This window comes from Pleurodeles waltl, chromosome 11 (assembly GCF_031143425.1).
Source record: "Pleurodeles waltl isolate 20211129_DDA chromosome 11, aPleWal1.hap1.20221129, whole genome shotgun sequence".
NCBI classification, from domain to species: Eukaryota; Metazoa; Chordata; class Amphibia; order Caudata; family Salamandridae; genus Pleurodeles; species Pleurodeles waltl.
The window spans coordinates 35,918,806-35,938,163 of NC_090450.1; the positions used below are offsets into that span (position 1 = coordinate 35,918,806).

At 47.7% G+C, this 19,358-nt stretch overlaps 1 protein-coding gene across 4 annotated transcripts in view; it reads left to right on the plus strand.

The window, feature by feature from the left end:
• VWA5B2 (von Willebrand factor A domain containing 5B2) overlaps positions 1 to 19,358 on the plus strand; it is a 244,142-nt gene that overhangs the window by 183,366 nt on the left and 41,418 nt on the right. For all 4 annotated transcript variants that reach the window (XM_069212954.1, XM_069212955.1, XM_069212957.1 and 1 more), the window contains exons 13-14: positions 3,084 to 3,291; positions 10,869 to 11,197. In XM_069212954.1, coding sequence (XP_069069055.1) covers positions 3,084 to 3,291; positions 10,869 to 11,197 — 537 coding nt within the window. The remainder of the gene's footprint in view (positions 1 to 3,083; positions 3,292 to 10,868; positions 11,198 to 19,358) is intronic.

Genomic DNA, 19,358 nt, shown 5'->3' on the forward strand with positions numbered 1-19,358 from the left:
CCTAAAAAACTCCAGCTCTTATCATAACCAAAAAGACTACTGCATAGTGCTGCATCCCCACAGGCAGGGAGCATCTTTCACTAATAAACTATCCTCAGAGCCCCTTGTCCTGTGCATCTCAAAAGTAGGGACATTCTCTGAAAAGCAAGTTTCACACACCCATTACCTGATGCAATGTCTTGGGTACCATAGAAGCAGGAAGTGTCTCTCACTAACACCACCACAATGACAGATTCTAAAATGGCGCATCTGTACACCACAGAGGCAGGGAGGTTTCTACCTAACTAGTCACCCCACAACCAAAGTCTTCTACAGTGATTCATCACATACTTCAGGCAGGGAGTATCCTCACTCATGGGTGATCTTAAACTAGAGCCGAGTGCAATGAGCAGTGTCCAGAATACAACCACAACGGGCAAGGAGTGTCTATCACGCAGACCATGGAGCACAAGAGTCTAACGTGGTGTCTAGTCGCGCGCATCAGGATGGAGCTTTTTTTACAAACCATCCAGAACCCAAGCTTAGTGCAGTGCATTGCCACAATCTTCTGGAAGGCCACATCCCTCACTCACAAACCATTGAACCCAAGAACTAAATGCACCTTGTCTTGTTACACACCACAGACAGGAAGTTTTCCTCCCTCACAGAACACCCAACACCAAAGCTTAATGCCCAGTGCTGTGTTACACGCACCACAGACATGGAGCTTGCCTCCCTGACAGATCACCCAACACTAGATTTCAAAGCTCTGTCTGGCTACACACTTCAGATAGGGAGCTTCCTTCCCTCACAAACTATCCAACACCAGATGTTAATGCACTGTCTCATCACACCCCTCCAGCAGGGAATCATATGCTTACAAACCACCCGACACTAGATTATAATGAAGTGTTCTGTTGAGTCACTAAGGGCCAGGAGCTTCTCCTAGAAATAAGCTATGCAAAAGTGTAGACTTACATGTTTCCTCCCCCAGGAAAAGAGAGTGGAGCAAACTTTACCAGTGCAAATTGCTGCTGCCAAAAAAGAAAGAGTTGTAAGTCCAGCACCATACACGGCTGACCACTGCAGCATTCTCTCATAGAAAATAATGGAGGTAGGGACTTAAAATCAAGTCTCACAGGGAATAATGTTAAATTAAAATAAATTATTTTACATATTTAAAACTATTAATAAATATAATTTAATGTAAAAAATCTTAAAATAAAAATATTGTATTATTTCATTCAAAAATATTTGAATATATACATGAAAGTAACTTTAATTTTTAATCAAATATAATTATAATATTACTGCATTTCATTTAAATAATTCTACACATCAATTTTGATAAATGTTAATGCATACTAAAAATATTTTTGTACTTGAGTTGCAAGTTTATTATTTATTTAACTTCAGAAAAATAGTTTAAATGTCAAATATTTAAATAGCTTAAAGATGTAATTCAGGTAAACCTAGGTAGAGAGCATTACTACACTTTCATCTTGATCCACCAATCGTTGAAACTACAGCTTCCCTACCTTTGACGGTAGGTAAGGGCAGGATGGTCTGTAGCTGGCTGAAGTGAAAGACGCTTGACAATATTACAGCATTGATCTTATCCCCCATGCTGAGTTCTGAGTCAAATCTAATTGAGGTTTTTTTAACCGTCTTAGCCGGGATGCAAATGCCCCACATCTGCATGCAAACAGTCTGAGGATCACAAATTATCACTGTTGTGGAGGATATTTCACCAGTTATTTCTTCTAATTTTACATATCCTCTTGAAATCAAAAACATGTCCAATACCACCACATTCTAAATTAGGCCCTTGCTCCCTGATTATACCTGATCACACATTTCTTTTGAAGATCAGTCGAAGTTGATTTCATCGGACTCTGCTGGGAAGACTTATCTGTAAATGAATTTGATGGTTGATATTGACAAGCATGGCCAACAATAATGGTCATTAAACTAATAATCGTAAAGAGGTTATAAGCATTCCAAAACTTGACACGAAGCACTACCAGTGACATTGCACATTGAATAACGATTTTTGATGCTTATGTGCTCTAAATTGCATGTGTGAAGATATGAAACGAATTTTGACACAGTAATTAAGATTTTGTCAAATGTGTTTTTTTTTTATATATCGACCTTGTGCTTCCTAATGAATTAGGCCGACCGACCGTCGGACTGCAAATACAGCCAAGCCGGCAGCCTCTCTCTCCACTGTCGTATTATGACGTTCCTGCCAGGCCTGCCGGTGGAAACAGTGTTGTGGTATTGGCTTCACCTCTCAGGGTAGCCGAGGCCGATGTCACTGCACTGTCGGTGGTGCCAGCACTCTCGGAATGCACACTGTCACTGTTGCAGACAGTTGCGTTCCGAGTGTGCTCATAGCGGGCTCGGCATTATCGATGACATGGTTATGGGCAGTGCAGGGGCCGTCCTGTGGCCCTTTCTCTGAGTTCCGCTGGCCTTTTCATGGGGGTGCCCGCCATGAAAAGTCCATCAGAAAGGCAAGTCGTGATCAGCACAGCGATGCTGACATCGGCACCACAGTGCTTGACCATGGCCCCCTCCCCCCCCCACTACTGCCACGGGATCCAAGCTCCTGGTTGTGGCAGCAGTGTTGTGGCGGTCCATCCACCAGGATCATAATCTGGAGGTTCAACAGCCCAGGATGCGGCGGTTGGACTGCCACCATGTGTAAGGCGGTCCTTTGGACCGCCATACTCATAATCAGGCCCTTAATCTTCTGCAGACTGGATCCCACATGTTCTAAGGGTAGACAGAACAATTTCCTATTCAAAGAACCCAGTAGCATTCAACTCAAGCTTGTAGCCTCAAACCCAGGGGCGAAAACAGACTTCTCAGAAGCTCGTTTTCAGAATCACTAGAACAATGGCATGAAATATGAAGTTGTCGGCCCGACTCATTACAATAGGCCAGTTTTCTGAAACCATCACTAGTACCAGACTGTGCTTGGCATGGCATGCTACATGCAGGAGTATTGCTGAAAAAATGGCCTCTCTTTGTCTACTTTTGTCTATCAGGTGTTGTTGTCTCACTCTCTAAGCTCTGGGTGCTAACTTGTTTTTCAGGGGCGGGAGAAAGGTTGTAAGACAGTCTCTCGTGGCTCCATCAGCTCGGTGTTCCAGTCTCAGGAAGATACTTTCACCTCTGGAGCTCCAGATGTTTCCTCGATGGATCCCACTGGAGACAGCCAAGACATTGAGAAGGCTCTCCAGGACATTTCTAGAGAGATCTCCTTGGAGTTCTCCGCTGCAGGCAGCGAAGACTTTGACAAGGGTGAGTGTACTGGGATGGAGAGGACCAGAGGAGAGAGAAGAGCTGGTGGGTAGAGCGATGAAAGGTGTTGGGAACCCTAGGGATTGGAAACACATGCTGGGGGCTGGTTAAAGACAAACCTGGACAGCAGGGAGGGAAGGGAGAAAGAGAGAGGGCTGGGATTGCAAGAAAATGAAATATGGAAATAAAAACAATGCAAGAAGGTGGCACGCCCAGAGAGCAGGCTACTAGATGTGGATGGATTGGACATGCATGTACAGGGTCTGTCTTGGATGGAAAAGAGAAGATTGGCACGATAAAGACCATCCATGTTTGGAGAGGACTGAAAGCAGTCGACAAGGGCATCATCCCGTCATAGATCAGGAGGTAGAGAAACAGAATGTAAGGGGGAGTACAGATAGGAAGTACATAGGCAGGAATGGAGTGCATATGTATGAGGGATGTGGGCATTGTAAGGTGAGGGGTCTGTAGGGAGGAGTATGAATAGGGAAAGGTAGAGCAAGACGCTATACTAGTAGAGCCGGGAGAGAGGGCGGGGTAGGGCGAGGCCAGAGACCACAGAGCGGAAGTATAAGTGCAGTGCAGGAATGGAGCATCCAAGGAATAGAAAAAAGGGTTATGGTTGCAGGGATGAGAAGAGCTAATGGGGAGATTGGGAGAGGCTTACCACACTTCACCTGAGCCTCCACAGCACCTTAATCCAGTGGTTCCCAACCTTTTGATTTCTCTGGACCCCCACTTTAACATTACTGGAACCCACTGAATCATCATTGGAATCCGGGGACACCCGTCTGAGTTATTACTGCAAGCTGGGGACCTAATTTGTCAATATTTGTTAATATTTTTTAATTTTCTAAGCTCTCGCGGACCCCCTGAAAAGGCTTCGTGGACACCCAGGGGTCCCCGGACCACAGGTTGGGAACCACTGCTTTATTCCATCCATTCAAAGACACATGTCCCATTTAAGTAACACCGGCTCGTTGTTATTTACTGTGGACAAAGGTTCTATCCATTGTGCTTAAGAGAAAAATACATAACCCAGGCAAATGATGGTAAACAATACTAAACAAATATTAATAAATTAACACCAGTGGTCAGTGGTGGAAATTGCAGAAATCTTAATGAAAATAGATTCACAATCTCATCGGAAATGGGGTAGAATCCGAGTAAAGATGTGAGATGTTTTCTCTGGATCTCTTGGCAATCAGTTATTTTTAAGCTGCGTTGTGCTCGCCGTAAACTGCTATTTGGTACTGTTGGCCAGTGTCCTCCGGTACTTCAGTACGCCAGATTAGACATTTCACTCCTCCAGGGTAGGCAGAGGAGCAGTCAAGGGTTTCATTAGGAGATGAAAGAGCATTTAGAACTTGTGATGCTGTATGGCATGAATTAAACTCAGAACACGCAATTTCAAGTCAGAGGTATATTTATACAAGTATCAATATTTAGTTAAATGTAGAATTTATACTACGTAAACACTCGTTCATAGGCAAATTACTTAAGTCAACAATGCACTAAAAAACAGAGGGGCATATTTATACTCTGTTTGGGCCGAATGTGCGTCAAAATTTTTGACGCACAATCGGTGCAAACCCTGCCCCATATTTATACTTTGACGTCCGCCCCCGCGGGTGTCATAGTTCCACCATGTGCGTCATTTTTTGGAAGGGGGAACCAGCCTTGCGTTAATTATATGCAAGGTAGGCGTTCCCTTCCAAAAAATGACTTTAAGGCCTGTGCCCCATATTTATACTCTGACGTCATTTTGACGCACAGGAGGGGGCAGGCCTTAAAAAACGGCGCCCAGCCTGATGGGCGCCGTTTTTTAACGCCTGGGTCAGGGCAGGCGTTAAGGGACCTGTGGGCTCAGAAGGAGCCCAGAGGTGCCCTCCCATGCCCCCAGGGACACCCCCTGCCACTCTTGCCCACCCCAGGAGGACACCCAAGGATGGAGGGACCCATCCCAGGGAAGTTGAGGTAAGTTGGGGTAAGTATTTTTTTTCGTTTTTTTTTTGTCGCATAGGGGGGCCTGATTTGGGCCCCCCTACATGCCACTATGCCCAATGACCATGCCCAGGGGACATAAGTCCCCTGGGCATGGCCATTGGGCAAGGGGGCATGACTCCTGTCTTTGCTAAGACAGGAGTCATGTCAATGGTGGTTGGGCGTAAAAAAAAATGGCGCAAATCGGGTTGAGGCCTGAATTTTGCCTCAGACCTGACTTGCCCCATTTTTTGACGCCCAACCTCCATTTTCCCCTACGCCGGCGCTGCCTGGTGTGAGTCATTTTTTTTGACGCACACCAGTCCGCAGCGCCGGCTAACGTCATTCAATAAATAAGGCGCCCGCATGGCGCTTTGGAATGGCGTTAGCCGGCGGTAAAATTTTTGACGCACATCTGCGTTGGCGCAGTTGTGCGTCAAAAAGTATAAATATGGGCCAGAAGGTTTTACCAGCTTCGGCTGCCAAGATACAGCCCCCATGCACTATTGTAGCACGTAGACTCTAGGCGCTACACTTCCAGACACCATGGAGTCCGGAGGACACTGCTACCCAGTCTTCTGCAGCGTTCGCTAGTTCTTAGGTCTACCACAATGTTGGCCTGTTACACTACATCTTCTCTTTGTGACTCCAGGTGCACATGTTATCCAGTGTTCCTCATGCTAAGGACATGGGTAAGACATGGACAGTGCCCGTAACTGTTGCACCTTGCTACTTGTGCTCTGAAATCCATTGACATTAACCAGAAGAACTTGTAACATCCTTTGGACCTGCTTTTCAGCATCCCTAAGTTTTGTCTCTAAGAGACACAAGACATAGATTTGCAGCCCAGGAGCCCATGAAGATCATTTATCAAGAAGGCAATTCCATTTGCAGAGTGACCACTATAAGTGCTCAATCAATCACCCACTCTTTCAGGCTGTCAATGACTCAATTAATTGATCAGTCCACACGGTCGATCAATAAATTACACTGACCTCAGCTTTTAACCCCGAAGCCTTCAGTGAAAGAATCATTGATGTTGTGAGAAGCAAGGGCTCGGTGCTAAAAAAATAAGAAGGAAAAAAAGGGACATTTGGGTAAAGAATGGCTGATAGAGGAATGCCTGGAATTGGCAAGATCAGGGTAATGATAGCACCAAATGATATACTAAAAATGTCTTAACGTGTACTGAGCAGTTAAACAAGTACAGAGACAGAAAAACAGAAATGGTACATTGTGCATCATGTATTCCTGGATCAGAGTCAAGTAGAAGGTCTTGGCCAATGGCAGGTGCATCAGAGCCAGGCAGAAAAGAAGAAGAGATCTGAAAAAAAAGTAGAAAATCAGCCACGTCCATGAGTTTGTGGGGAGACTTGAGACACAACAGTGCACTTGAAACTCAGAAAATCAGTGGAGATCCAGTAACAAATTAAAAATATAGTAAGACAGAGCTAGGCAGAAAAGACGTAGCAACACCCAGGAGATACAGCAGAAGGCACAGCATCCGGTTTTTGTAACATGTAAAAGTAAGACACAGAAAGTCATGGGAACCAGAGGAAGCCACAGTAGGTACAAGCGATGCACTGGGGATGTAGCTAGGAACAGAAACATGCAGAACGACACAGAGGACACTGGGCAGAAAGGAGTCACAGAAAGGAGACATGGAGTTATTAGAGAAGGCGGTAGGGATTGTAGACACAAGGGATGGTGGACGCAGCAATGCACAGGAGACACCGTGCGGAAGGGAGACCCGGAAAGGCATTACATGCACAGTGGGCACCACGACGCATTGCATCTCAGAAAAGCAGAAAAGACACAGTAAAGAGCATGGAATGGACACCACAGCAGAAAAGGAAGGCACAGGAGAAACATGTAGGTATTGAATCAGTGAGGATTGAAAGCAAATCAAGGGGCTGGAGACATTAACAGCCAGGCGCTAGGCACCCAGCAGGACACTGGAGGCAGAGGAAGGTCCCAGGGGCACAGCAGTGCACTAGAGCCACAACCGGGCACAGTAGGCAAGGGTGATGATTTGCAACAAGAGAGAGGAAATATAGCCATGCATAATGGAAGGAACTATAAACTATGCGGTGCAGAAGACAAGCCATGCAAGGGAAATACAGTGGGATGCAAGGGAACAAAGAGAGCGTAGCAGGCGGAGTAGGTCAAAGGAGACACAGCAAAGCACAGGGGACACAGCAAGGCACAGGGGACACAGCACGGCACTGGTTTCACAGAAAGGCACAGGAGACACAGGAAGGCACAGGAGACACAGGAAGGCACAGGGTTCACAGCAAGGCGCAGGGGACACAGCAAGGCACAGGGGACACAGCAAGGCACTGGTTTCACAGAAAGGCACAGGCGACACAGGAAGGCACAGGAGACACAGCAAGGCACAGGGGACACAGCACGGCACTGGTTTCACAGAAAGGCACAGGAGACACAGGAAGGCACAGGAGACACAGGAAGGCACAGGGTTCACAGCAAGGCGCAGGGGACACAGCAAGGCACAGGGGACACAGCAAGGCACTGGTTTCACAGAAAGGCACAGGCGACACAGGAAGGCACAGGAGACACAGCAAGGCACAGGGGACACAGCACGGCACTGGTTTCACAGAAAGGCACAGGAGACACAGGAAGGCACAGGAGACACAGGAAGGCACAGGGTTCACAGCAAGGCGCAGGGGACACAGCAAGGCACAGGGTTCACAGCAAGGCACAGGGTTCCCACAAGGCACTGTACTGTGAAGGTGATAAAGAAGGCTACAGAACAGTCCAAGAGATGTGGCACAGCAAGCCACTGGAGACAGGACAAGCAATAACAGTCACAGCAAGATTCAGGAGGCCAAGAGGGACCTGGAAACACAACCAGGCTGGGAGATGTAGACACCACAATGCAAGAGTAAAAAGGTAGCTAGGCAGGTAAACTATGCCTTCACTTGTGTGTGCTGCTTGAATTGTTTGAATTCTCTCTTGTGAGTGCATGTTCTCGCTAAACGTTGTAAAGTGGCGCAGCACAGGTTCACCATGGAGAATGGTTAGGTAGGTGATCAACAGGGAATAGAGTGATGAAGCCTTTTAGTTTGGCTCCCTGTCAAGAATTGTACTTACTTGCAGGCAAGACACAGTTCAGAAGAGTATTAACTCAATGATTCAATTTAATAAATGGTTCTGAATAGCAAAACCCAACACACTAATGACACTTCTGCAGAGACTGAGAGTGTGAAGCCCCAAAGATCCACTGTGACATATAGCTCCTCTTAATTGCATTCTATTGTAACCTTTACACAGGTCTTCATAGCTCCGACAAGGCCACAAAGCGCTTTAGTTTGCACCGGGTGCCTCTTTCGCAGTCATGGTTGATAGAGTGTTGAGAGTAGTTTGGCCTTTATGTGAGGTCTTTGGTGAAGCGTGTAGGGTTCAAAGACTTGCCCCAAACCCACTTCAGCAAATTGTGCTGCACCTATGCATAGGGTTCTGTGGACAAAATAATAATTTACACAAGTTTACTATTTTAGAGTGTTCAATTTCCTAAAAGTGGGGTGGGTATAGAGGGCATGGGATGTGCCTGGGTGGAGTCCAACGAGAAATGTGTTATACAGTGTATGCACAGAATGGATCAAAACCCAAGTGCTGGAGATGCTGTTAAATACCCAGAGCAGATACTGTGTATGGTACACCAAGAAGTGACAAGGGCACAACCCCTGGAAGCAGTGTGAACATCCACTAGGAACTCACAGCCTTGAACATCCACTAGGAACTCACAGCCCACATGGCTAGAACTAATTCATCCAGAACTGGGGGGCTCGGAGACATGCCTCACCTGAAGACCCTTGAGTACGCCCACTGAACTTAGGAGAGACATATCCGTCTATTTTCAGATTTTTCAAGTTTATGTAAGGCATTTGGTGTACTGTCCCGTTGGTTACAACAGGGCCCCTGGTTTCAGAAGTCATGTATTTTTGTCCCACAGTTCAACGAGGGACAATTCCACACGAACTTCTTGATTGTGAAAGCCCACCTTGAGTGGCACCTGAAAATAGTTTAAATAATTTAATTTAGTGTAATATTATTTCTGCTAAATATACCACAAAATCTTCCCCACCAAAGATACTGTCCTTAAACATTGATTTCCGCATGGCCCAAACTTTAAGCCTCACAGACATATGAGATGCAGCAAGGCAAAGCACACACATCAAGTGACTGGAACCAATGCACTGAAGGGTGAAACACTCAGAGTGTGGGTGAAGAGGAGAGCACAGGGGTGTGTGGTTGCTATGGTTACGGAGCAGAGTGCAAATGTCTGTTGTGATGGTGAAGTCTGAGGAAAAGAGGACGTGGGAAAGTGATGAAGGGGATGGGTGAGAAAGGGAAGTACAGGGGAGATTGGGATAGACATGTTTGAGGATTGAGATGACCGGAAACAACAATGGACGCAGCATGCTGAAGATCACACAAGACAGAAGAGGCAGTGTTAATATATTACATTAGGAGGTCTTAAGGTCTTAGAAGGTCGTTCAGAGTTTATCGGACTGGTCGCCAAGCTTCTGAGATAACAAAGGTCCCATGTCAGCCACATCTGCGGTGGACAGTCTGGCAAAGATCCCCAGTGGTGTGGTGTGGATTTTCCATGGAAAGAAGTTTCTTTTGTCATTGCAGGAGCCACCTAAGGGAACAATTTTTTGAGACAACATCCATCCCACCTACCTTACCACACTGAGACTCCCGTCACTGCATCAACCCACTCGATCTCCTGTTTTGTGTGCCACCCTTTCCTGCAGAAGCATTGACTGTGTCCTCTTCTTCCTGCCACATATGGGCTAGTGAGGGTGTCGGAGATGTGCCACAGGGCCAGTAGCTGATAGGTCAGGTGTTCCCCAAAGGGATGCTCCCCCTTCCCGCCTCCATTAACTGCATTCTCTACGGGTGGCAAGAGATGCTTTGGTGACTCTACCTGGACAGACCCCAGATTCCACATCCCTTAGAACAGGTAAATCTTCTCAAACAAAGCCCATTACAAAGCCACCAATCCTTTCCCCAACACTTTTGCCAAGAACAGAGCTTTGGCGACAGTCCTAAAATTTAGAAAGATCATTTGGACCGGACAGAGTCTTTGTCAACAAATGAGCTATCCACGTTTATTTGAACTTTTAGTGTTACTTCTTTCTGATCAAATTATGCCTTTGTCATATCTAACAAGACTGGTACACTGATATCTACATTTTCTGACATTTTTAGACCAGCTTGCACTGAGGAAAGGGACACCCTTACAAAGGGCTGCTTTCTACCTGACCACTTTCCACTCTGCAGACAATCTGTGTACTAATTATCACTAGGAATAGAGTTCAAGTTTACGTTTGGTGCTTTATGAAACTCCATAGTAATGTTGATGAATAAACATATTTCCATTCAATCACCAGCGCACCACCAGCACATACCGGTGAATTATAAATACAACACCAGTGGATGGCCATCAGTTAATTGGCTGTGACTCATGAACCTTCCTTGTTGGGTGACTGTTGACCACAACAAGCATTGTGCATTTCCTAACAAACATCTTTCTTTCTCTCTCTCTCTCTCTCTCTCTCTAACAGGGAGCCCTGCCCTGCCCAGCAGTGACATCAGACGACGCATTTACCAGGCTTCATACATTCAAGAGCAGTACATGCTCACCCACTGCTCGGTGAGTACCGAGCGCAGCCACGGCCTAGCCCATGACTTCCTGAGCAGTGAGCGAAGCCACAGCCTGATCCACGGCTCCACCAGCAGCGAATCGGCCAGTTCGCGAGAGGTGGCCTCAGAGAACAGCCCTCTCGCACAGCTACCGGAAGTTGTGTCGCAACAGGGGCAGAAGAGTGTTTCTCTGTGGGAGTCTCTGTCAAAGTCTTCTCCTCTGTCGCGGAACGAAGCTACAAGTAACAAGGTAATGCTCAAGGCTGGTGACTCAGTGTCTGCCAAATGTAGGTGGGCTGGAGTCACTGCCACAAGTACTTTCTTTCTTTGTTTAAATAGCACTTTTCTTTCTTTGATCTGATGTTCACACTGTCTGCTGGCTCTACCACCAGGCTCTGTGACATTAGATCTCAAATGTGATGTTATTCCACTTACACATGGTCATCAACCTCTCTGAAATAAGATGGCAACCACTTTGGCCTGACGGCCCCATGGTGGACAGCGGACAGACCACTCCTCTAGGGTTTCTACCAGTGAAGTAAGCTGAAGCTCCATCTGGAGGAAACCCAGCGGTTCCACCTCCTCTCAATGAGACTACAATGTGGAGGAACTTTAGGGCACATTTACAAGAAAGTGGTGCATAGATCCCGATGCATCACTTGATTGTGTCACACTTGCCCCACCTAATGAAACCATGGTTGTGCCACATTTACAATACGGTTCACCATGGCGATCGTTAGGACAATAGTGTCAAAATGTTTTACTCTGTTGTGCCGCTTTGCTCCACCAGCGTCAAAAGTTTGATGCTAGTGCAGCAAAGCACAGGGAGGCCCATTGATTAAAATGGGCGAATCATTTTAACGCCTGCTCTGAGCAGGCATTAAAATTATGGAAAAAACGGTGCAGTAAAATGTTGTAAATTTCACTGCGTCATTTTTCCAGGCCTCCCTACGTGGGAATGCCCCCCTTCCGTACATTATGCCTGATGCAGACATAATGTGGTGCAAGGGGTTGCAAAGTGGTGCAATGCAAGCAGTGCGCCACTTTCCAAATACAGCATGGGGGAAAAGCCACCTTAGCGTCGCCTTAGTGCAAAATCAAAATGGCGCTATGGCAGCGCAAGGTGGCGCTAGGGTCTTGCAAATATGCCCCTTAGTTCTATGTTGAATTTAGGCCACATGGTCCCTAGTTAATAGCAGTGAAATACAAAAGCAAATGTCTGTTAGTTAGATGCAAAGAACCAGAGAGGAGATGATGGCCTAATGGCCAGAGCTGCCACTTTAGAACGTGGGACCCAGGTTGAAGTTGTGGCATTGGCTCAACATCCTGTGACTGTGATTCTGAGCAAATCACTTAGGCCCTCATTAAGACATTGTCAGTAAGGGCCGCCTACCACCACGACGACGGCCGCCAAAAGACCGTCGCCGCGGCTAACATCCGTCCGCAAATTATGACCACAGCCGCATTTCCGCCAAAAGAAGGGTGGAAATCCGTCTGTGGCCATACTGGCGGATAGTGTTAAGGTGGTGCTGCTACACCAGCAGCGCCACGCCAGTAGACCGCCGCCAGATGTATTATGACAAATAATACAGCCTGGCGGTGTTTTGCTGGTGGGTGCTACCGGCGGTAGCAGCGCCCCGTCCTGTTCCCTGCTGGAAGACCCCCTGGATGCAGGTAAGTTGGGTTTACGACAGGGAAGCGGGTGGGGGTGTTGTGTGCATGAATGTGTGAGTGTGTGCTTGAATGCGAATGTGTGTGTAGTGTTTTGCGTTTGTGTATGCATGTGTGAGAATGCGTGTATGAATGGAAATGTTAATGCGAGTATGCGTGTCAGTGTGAATGTGAATGTGTGTACGGATGTGTGAGAGAATGAATGGATGCATGTGTGTTTGCCTGTGTGAGTGAGTGTGTATAAGCGTGGTGCATGTCTGCCAGTGTGCGTGAATGAGAGGGATTTGAAGGGGGGAGAATTGATGGGGGGTATTGGGCATCTGGGGAGTGTATGGGGGTGGGTTGGCCTCGTACCAATGACATGGAAGGAATTCCCTGTCACTGGTGGGGCCTACTGCCATGGTTTTTGTGGCATTACGAATGCCACGAAAACCATGGCGGTAGGGAGGGTCAAAATGCTGCCGGTGGTACATAAGCGGCCGCCAGGCTTGAGATTGTTATCTCCGGCCCGGAGGCTGCTACCGCCATGGCGGTCGGAGTGGTATATTGGCAGGTTGGCTTCAGCCAACCAGCCAATGTCATAATGTGGCGGTATGTACTGCCAACCTGTTGGCGGTACTACCGCCACATTATCACTGACCGCCGGGGTCATAATGACCCCCTTTATCTCCGTGCCTAAAAACACACACAGAAATTGAACCCAGACTTGAATAATGTGATCTAGTAAGCATGTAAAGGGGTTTAATGCCATTGGGCCAAGTCTGTGGCATCTAAAAAAGTTCAAAAAAAGGTCTGGAGTTGTGTGCATGCAAGGTGACTAAAAACCTCAGGTGAGATCACATTGCCTGGCAGCTTCCCATTCTTCCTAGATTCATTTTTCTCAAAAGCAAAGCCAATGTTTTGCAATTGATTCCTTCCACTTTCGACAAAAGAAGGCATTCAAAGGCAACTGCTGTGATACACCTGTGGTAACCTGTGGTAGAAGGCCATTAGTAGACAACTTTGTGGGCTTTAGTAATGGACCAAGGTCCTACAGTCTACTTACAGCAAGGGCGTCTTTATCGCATTAGGGATCGCTAGCAATGGCTTAAGGCACTGCTGCTTGCTACGGAAAGGACTTGTGTTTGGTTTCAATTACTTCTACTAACAGCTGAAGGTACTACCCTCGCTGCAGGAAGGACTTGTGTCTGGCTCGAGGGACTTCTAGTAACAGCCTAAGGGACTGCAGCCTCCTACGGGCAGCTCTGTGTCTGGCTCGAGGGACTTCTAGTAACAGCCTAAGGGACTGCAGCCTCCTACGGGCAGGACTGTGTCTGGCTCGAGGGACTTCTAGTAACAGCCTAAGGGACTGCAGCCTCCTACGGGCAGCTCTGTGTCTGGCTCGAGGGACTTCTAGTAACAGCCTAAGGGACTGCAGCCTCCTACGGGCAGCTCTGTGTCTGGCTCGAGGGACTTCTAGTAACAGCCTAAGGGACTGCAGCCTCCTACGGGCAGCTCTGTGTCTGGCTCGAGGGACTTCTAGTAACAGCCTAAGGGACTGCAGCCTCCTACGGGCAGCTCTGTGTCTGGCTCGAGGGACTTCTAGTAACAGCCTAAGGGACTGCAGCCTCCTACGGGCAGCTCTGTGTCTGGCTCGAGGGACTTCCAGTAACAGCCTAAGGGACTGCAGCCTCCTACGGGCAGGACTGTGTCTGGCTCGAGGGACTTCCAGTAACAGCCTAAGGGACTGCAGCCTCCTACGGGCAGGACTGTGTCTGGCTCGAGGGACTTCCAGTAACAGCCTAAGGGACTGCAGCCTCCTACGGGCAGGACTGTGTCTGGCTCGAGGGACTTCCAGTAACAGCCTAAGGGACTGCAGCCTCCTACGGGCAGCTCTGTGTCTGGCTCGAGGGACTTCCAGTAACAGCCTAAGGGACTGCAGCCTCCTACGGGCAGCTCTGTGTCTGGCTCGAGGGACTTCCAGTAACAGCCTAAGGGACTGCAGCCTCCTACGGGCAGCTCTGTGTCTGGCTCGAGGGACTTCCAGTAACAGCCTAAGGGACTGCAGCCTCCTACGGGCAGCTCTGTGTCTGGCTCGAGGGACTTCTAGTAACAGCCTAAGGGACTGCAGCCTCCTACGGGCAGCTCTGTGTCTGGCTCGAGGGACTTCTAGTAACAGCCTAAGGGACTGCAGCCTCCTACGGGCAGCTCTGTGTCTGACTCGAGGGACTTCTAGTAACAGCCTAAGGGACTGCAGCCTCCTACGGGCAGCTCTGTGTCTGGCTCGAGGGACTTCTAGTAACAGCCTAAGGGACTGCAGCCTCCTACGGGCAGCTCTGTGTCTGACTCGAGGGACTTCTAGTAACAGCCTAAGGGACTGCAGCCTCCTACGGGCAGCTCTGTGTCTGGCTCGAGGGACTTCTAGTAACAGCCTAAGGGACTGCAGCCTCCTACGGGCAGCTCTGTGTCTGGCTCGAGGGACTTCTAGTAACAGCCTAAGGGACTGCAGCCTCCTACGGGCAGCTCTGTGTCTGGCTCGAGGGACTTCTAGTAACAGCCTAAGGGACTGCAGCCTCCTACGGGCAGCTCTGTGTCTGACTCGAGGGACTTCTAGTAACAGCCTAAGGGACTGCAGCCTCCTACGGGCAGCTCTGTGTCTGGCTCGAGGGACCTCTAGTAACAGCCTAAGGGACTGCAGCCTCCTACGGGCAGCTCTGTGTCTGGCTCGAGGGATCTCTAGTAACAGCCTAAGGGACTGCAGCCTCCTACGGGCAGGACTGTGTCTGGCTCGAGGGACTTCTAGTAACAGCCTAAGGGACTGCAGCCTCCTACGGGCAGCTCTGTGTCTGGCTCGAGGGACTTCTAGTAACAGCCTAAGGGACTGCAGCCTCCTACGGGCAGCTCTGTGTCTGGCTCGAGGGACTTCTAGTAACAGCCTAAGGGACTGCAGCCTCCTACGGGCAGCTCTGTGTCTGACTCGAGGGACTTCTAGTAACAGCCTAAGGGACTGCAGCCTCCTACGGGCAGCTCTGTGTCTGGCTCGAGGGACTTCTAGTAACAGCCTAAGGGACTGCAGCCTCCTACGGGCAGCTCTGTGTCTGACTCGAGGGACTTCTAGTAACAGCCTAAGGGACTGCAGCCTCCTACGGGCAGCTCTGTGTCTGGCTCGAGGGACTTCTAGTAACAGCCTAAGGGACTGCAGCCTCCTACGGGCAGCTCTGTGTCTGACTCGAGGGACTTCTAGTAACAGCCTAAGGGACTGCAGCCTCCTACGGGCAGCTCTGTGTCTGACTCGAGGGATCTCTAGTAACAGCCTAAGGGACTGCAGCCTCCTACGGGCAGGACTGTGTCTGGCTCGAGGGACTTCTAGTAACAGCCTAAGGGACTGCAGCCTCCTACGGGCAGCTCTGTGTCTGGCTCGAGGGACTTCTAGTAACAGCCTAAGGGACTGCAGCCTCCTACGGGCAGCTCTGTGTCTGGCTCGAGGGACTTCTAGTAACAGCCTAAGGGACTGCAGCCTCCTACGGGCAGCTCTGTGTCTGGCTCGAGGGACTTCTAGTAACAGCCTAAGGGACTGCAGCCTCCTACGGGCAGCTCTGTGTCTGACTCGAGGGACTTCTAGTAACAGCCTAAGGGACTGCAGCCTCCTACGGGCAGGACTGTGTCTGGCTCGAGGGACTTCTAGTAACAGCCTAAGGGACTGCAGCCTCCTACGGGCAGCTCTGTGTCTGGCTCGAGGGACTTCTAGTAACAGCCTAAGGGACTGCAGCCTCCTACGGGCAGCTCTGTGTCTGGCTCGAGGGACTTCTAGTAACAGCCTAAGGGACTGCAGCCTCCTACGGGCAGCTCTGTGTCTGACTCGAGGGACTTCTAGTAACAGCCTAAGGGACTGCAGCCTCCTACGGACAGGACTGTGTCTGGCTCGAGGGATCTGCAGTAATGGCAGCTGCTCTGCAACCTGCTTCAGGAAAGAGGCAAACTCAGCCCCCAAAACCTCCAAGTACAGGCCCACGGCACATTTGGCTGAGGGTTCTTTGTGTCATTTCTGATTTTTAAATCTCATGTCTTTGGGACTTGCAAAGTACATCAAAGAGAGTTAAGGAGACTTAACATACATACAATGTGAACCAGCACTGCCCAATCTGATGGGCCTGGCTTGCAGTTTGACATATAAACTAGAGCTCGTTCCTTTGCAATGTTAATTTAAAGTCAGCTAGACGGATGATTTGCCACCGCTACTTTAAAAGAATCAAACTAAAGTATTGTTAGTTGATTTCTTTGCAATTTTAATAATTACAACTAGTGATAACTGTTAAATGAAGTATAATCATTAGGGCTGAGTAAATGATGCCATATTGTGTGGAAGTACATTTGAATTAACGTAAGGTAAAGTAAATAACTCCAGATTTAATACTGGTTTAGGCTGGGATTATCATTGAGGTTATGGTAAGAATCCATTCATTGAATCGAAGTGCATTGATTTGCATTGATCTGAAAAAAATTGATATTAAATTACTTTCTAAAAACAAAAATTCTATTCTTAACAAAAAGGGCTTGAGTTAATGACCAGAAAATGCATTTGAAATGTTTTAAATGAAATAAAACATATACCATGGCTTGACGTTACAGTAGTCAATAGCATGATGAAAGCGGCATATCATGTAAAAAAAAATAATAGTCACATAAAAATAATAATAAAACGTCTCGAATTTTAAAACTACTTCTGAGTGTAGTTTACTGTTTTTTTTTTATTTACTGTGTCCTCACGGAATCCACATGGAAAGTCGCACCCATCCCCCCATGGACCCCCTCAATCCAACACCCATAAAAGGGCTTATCCTGCCAAAAATATCTTTGTGAATTCCTAGCGGACATAAGGAAGGTAAACCAAGTCAGAAACCTATGTTTACAGAAGAGCTTACCGCTGTGAATAGGTACTCAATAAAAAAAAAATGGTCCTCATTTACAAGGGCTTTGCACCACCGTTGCATCCATTTTTTTATACAGTGGCGCAATAAGTGCTCTACACTGCTCCGCGTTTACAAACTGATGCATTGGGCCCAATGCGTCAGTTTGTAAAGCCTTGTGTCACATTATACCTGCACAAGGTATAATATATGCAAGGTAGGTGTTCCCACGGAAAAAGCCACGCAGAACTGACACCGTGAAATTTGCAAGATTTCACTTTGTCATTCTGTGACTTCACTGCATCAGAATTTTACCACTTGCTCAGAGCAGGAGTAAAACTGAAACAGGGCTTTTCTCAATGGGAGCTTCCTGGCATTGCTGGAGTAGCGTAATTTTTTTAAGCTAGTCCAGCAATGCGTGAGTTTAGCTCCACAGATGCGTCATAATTACTGAGGCATCTGTGAATACGGGCGCCATGGAGCTCTGCATTGTAAATAAAGGGCATCCATGGTGTTGTTTGGGGGGTCGTGGGGCAGCGCAAAAAATCTGACGCATCAGAGCCCGTGCGTCAGATTCTTGTAAATGAGGCTCAATATTTGTTGGGGAGAAGTGTACTGTTAAAGTTAGACGTAAGTGATGAGGTAAATGTTCAGAAAAAGTAAAGGTGTTGGGGTGATGTTAAGATTCGTCATCAATGTAAAGTAACATTTCTGAATGATGTTAGTAGACCACACTACATGAGATGTAGTGATATATATTGCCCATTGCACCACCCTCCCGCCTGTAAATGTGATGACCTGCGTGTGATACACTAAACAATTCTCTCATAAAATAAAGTTGAGAATCAACACATGATACTTTACTTTGTAAAATATTTTACGGTGACCCCTGACCCCATGCCACAATGACAGCACATTTCCTGTCCTGTATTTTCTACATAAACCACTTTTTCAGGTGTGATAGTGCAGAGGGTTCAAGTACAATAAACAAAGACTACAAATCCCAGAATTCCCCCTATGGAATATGAAAGTGTGGGACTGAAAAGGAGTCAATGCGATCTGCAGTCATGAGGTAATTGAAGGCTACATATTCCACTCATTGCATTGATAGATCTGTGTAAAAAGCAGGGGCTTCCCCTTTCCATCTGTAAAGGCCAGGACATCCTAGAGGCACAACTGGCAGAAAACAGCCAAAGGCCTCCAAGACAGAGCTAACAAAATGAGGCAATTTTAATGACTGCAGCAGGGGCAGTGGCACATGGACCCAAGGCTGGGAACATCCACTGCCTACAGGGTATGGCTGTGATTCAGTGCACACCCATGAGGTAGACGTCCCATTTTTCCTTATTTGCAAGAGGTCTTCTGGCACTGGTGCTACACCACTGGCCATAAATCGTGCTCCATTACCCTGGCCAGAGTGCTTGCATCTCTCTAACATGCGCAGAGACATCCTTCAGTTTAGAGGTGTACTCGAGGTGTACTCACTGGGTGCACCTTTATATCGCAAACTCACGGTCCTACTTGGCTATTAGGACCTCGAATATCTTGAACCTGAAAACTGGCAGGGAACAACCACTGTGATGACTTTTCTTTATTTAAGTGGACATAAATGTCACAAGGAAATTAAGTCTTGAGCAGGTGTTGGGCTGGAGTTTTTGGATAAGTTAAGGATTTTATATAGTGACTTGTGGGAATTTTTTGAGCCCTGAGGAAGTCGTGGGGCAAGATACCCGAGTGACGAAACACGTCAACAGCAAACCGCCAAAGATCGGATGCGTGATAACACTGATATCAAGGACCATTGATTGAATTTTTGGACCTTATTTTGTGAACAAGTGCTCGCAGATTGTGTTT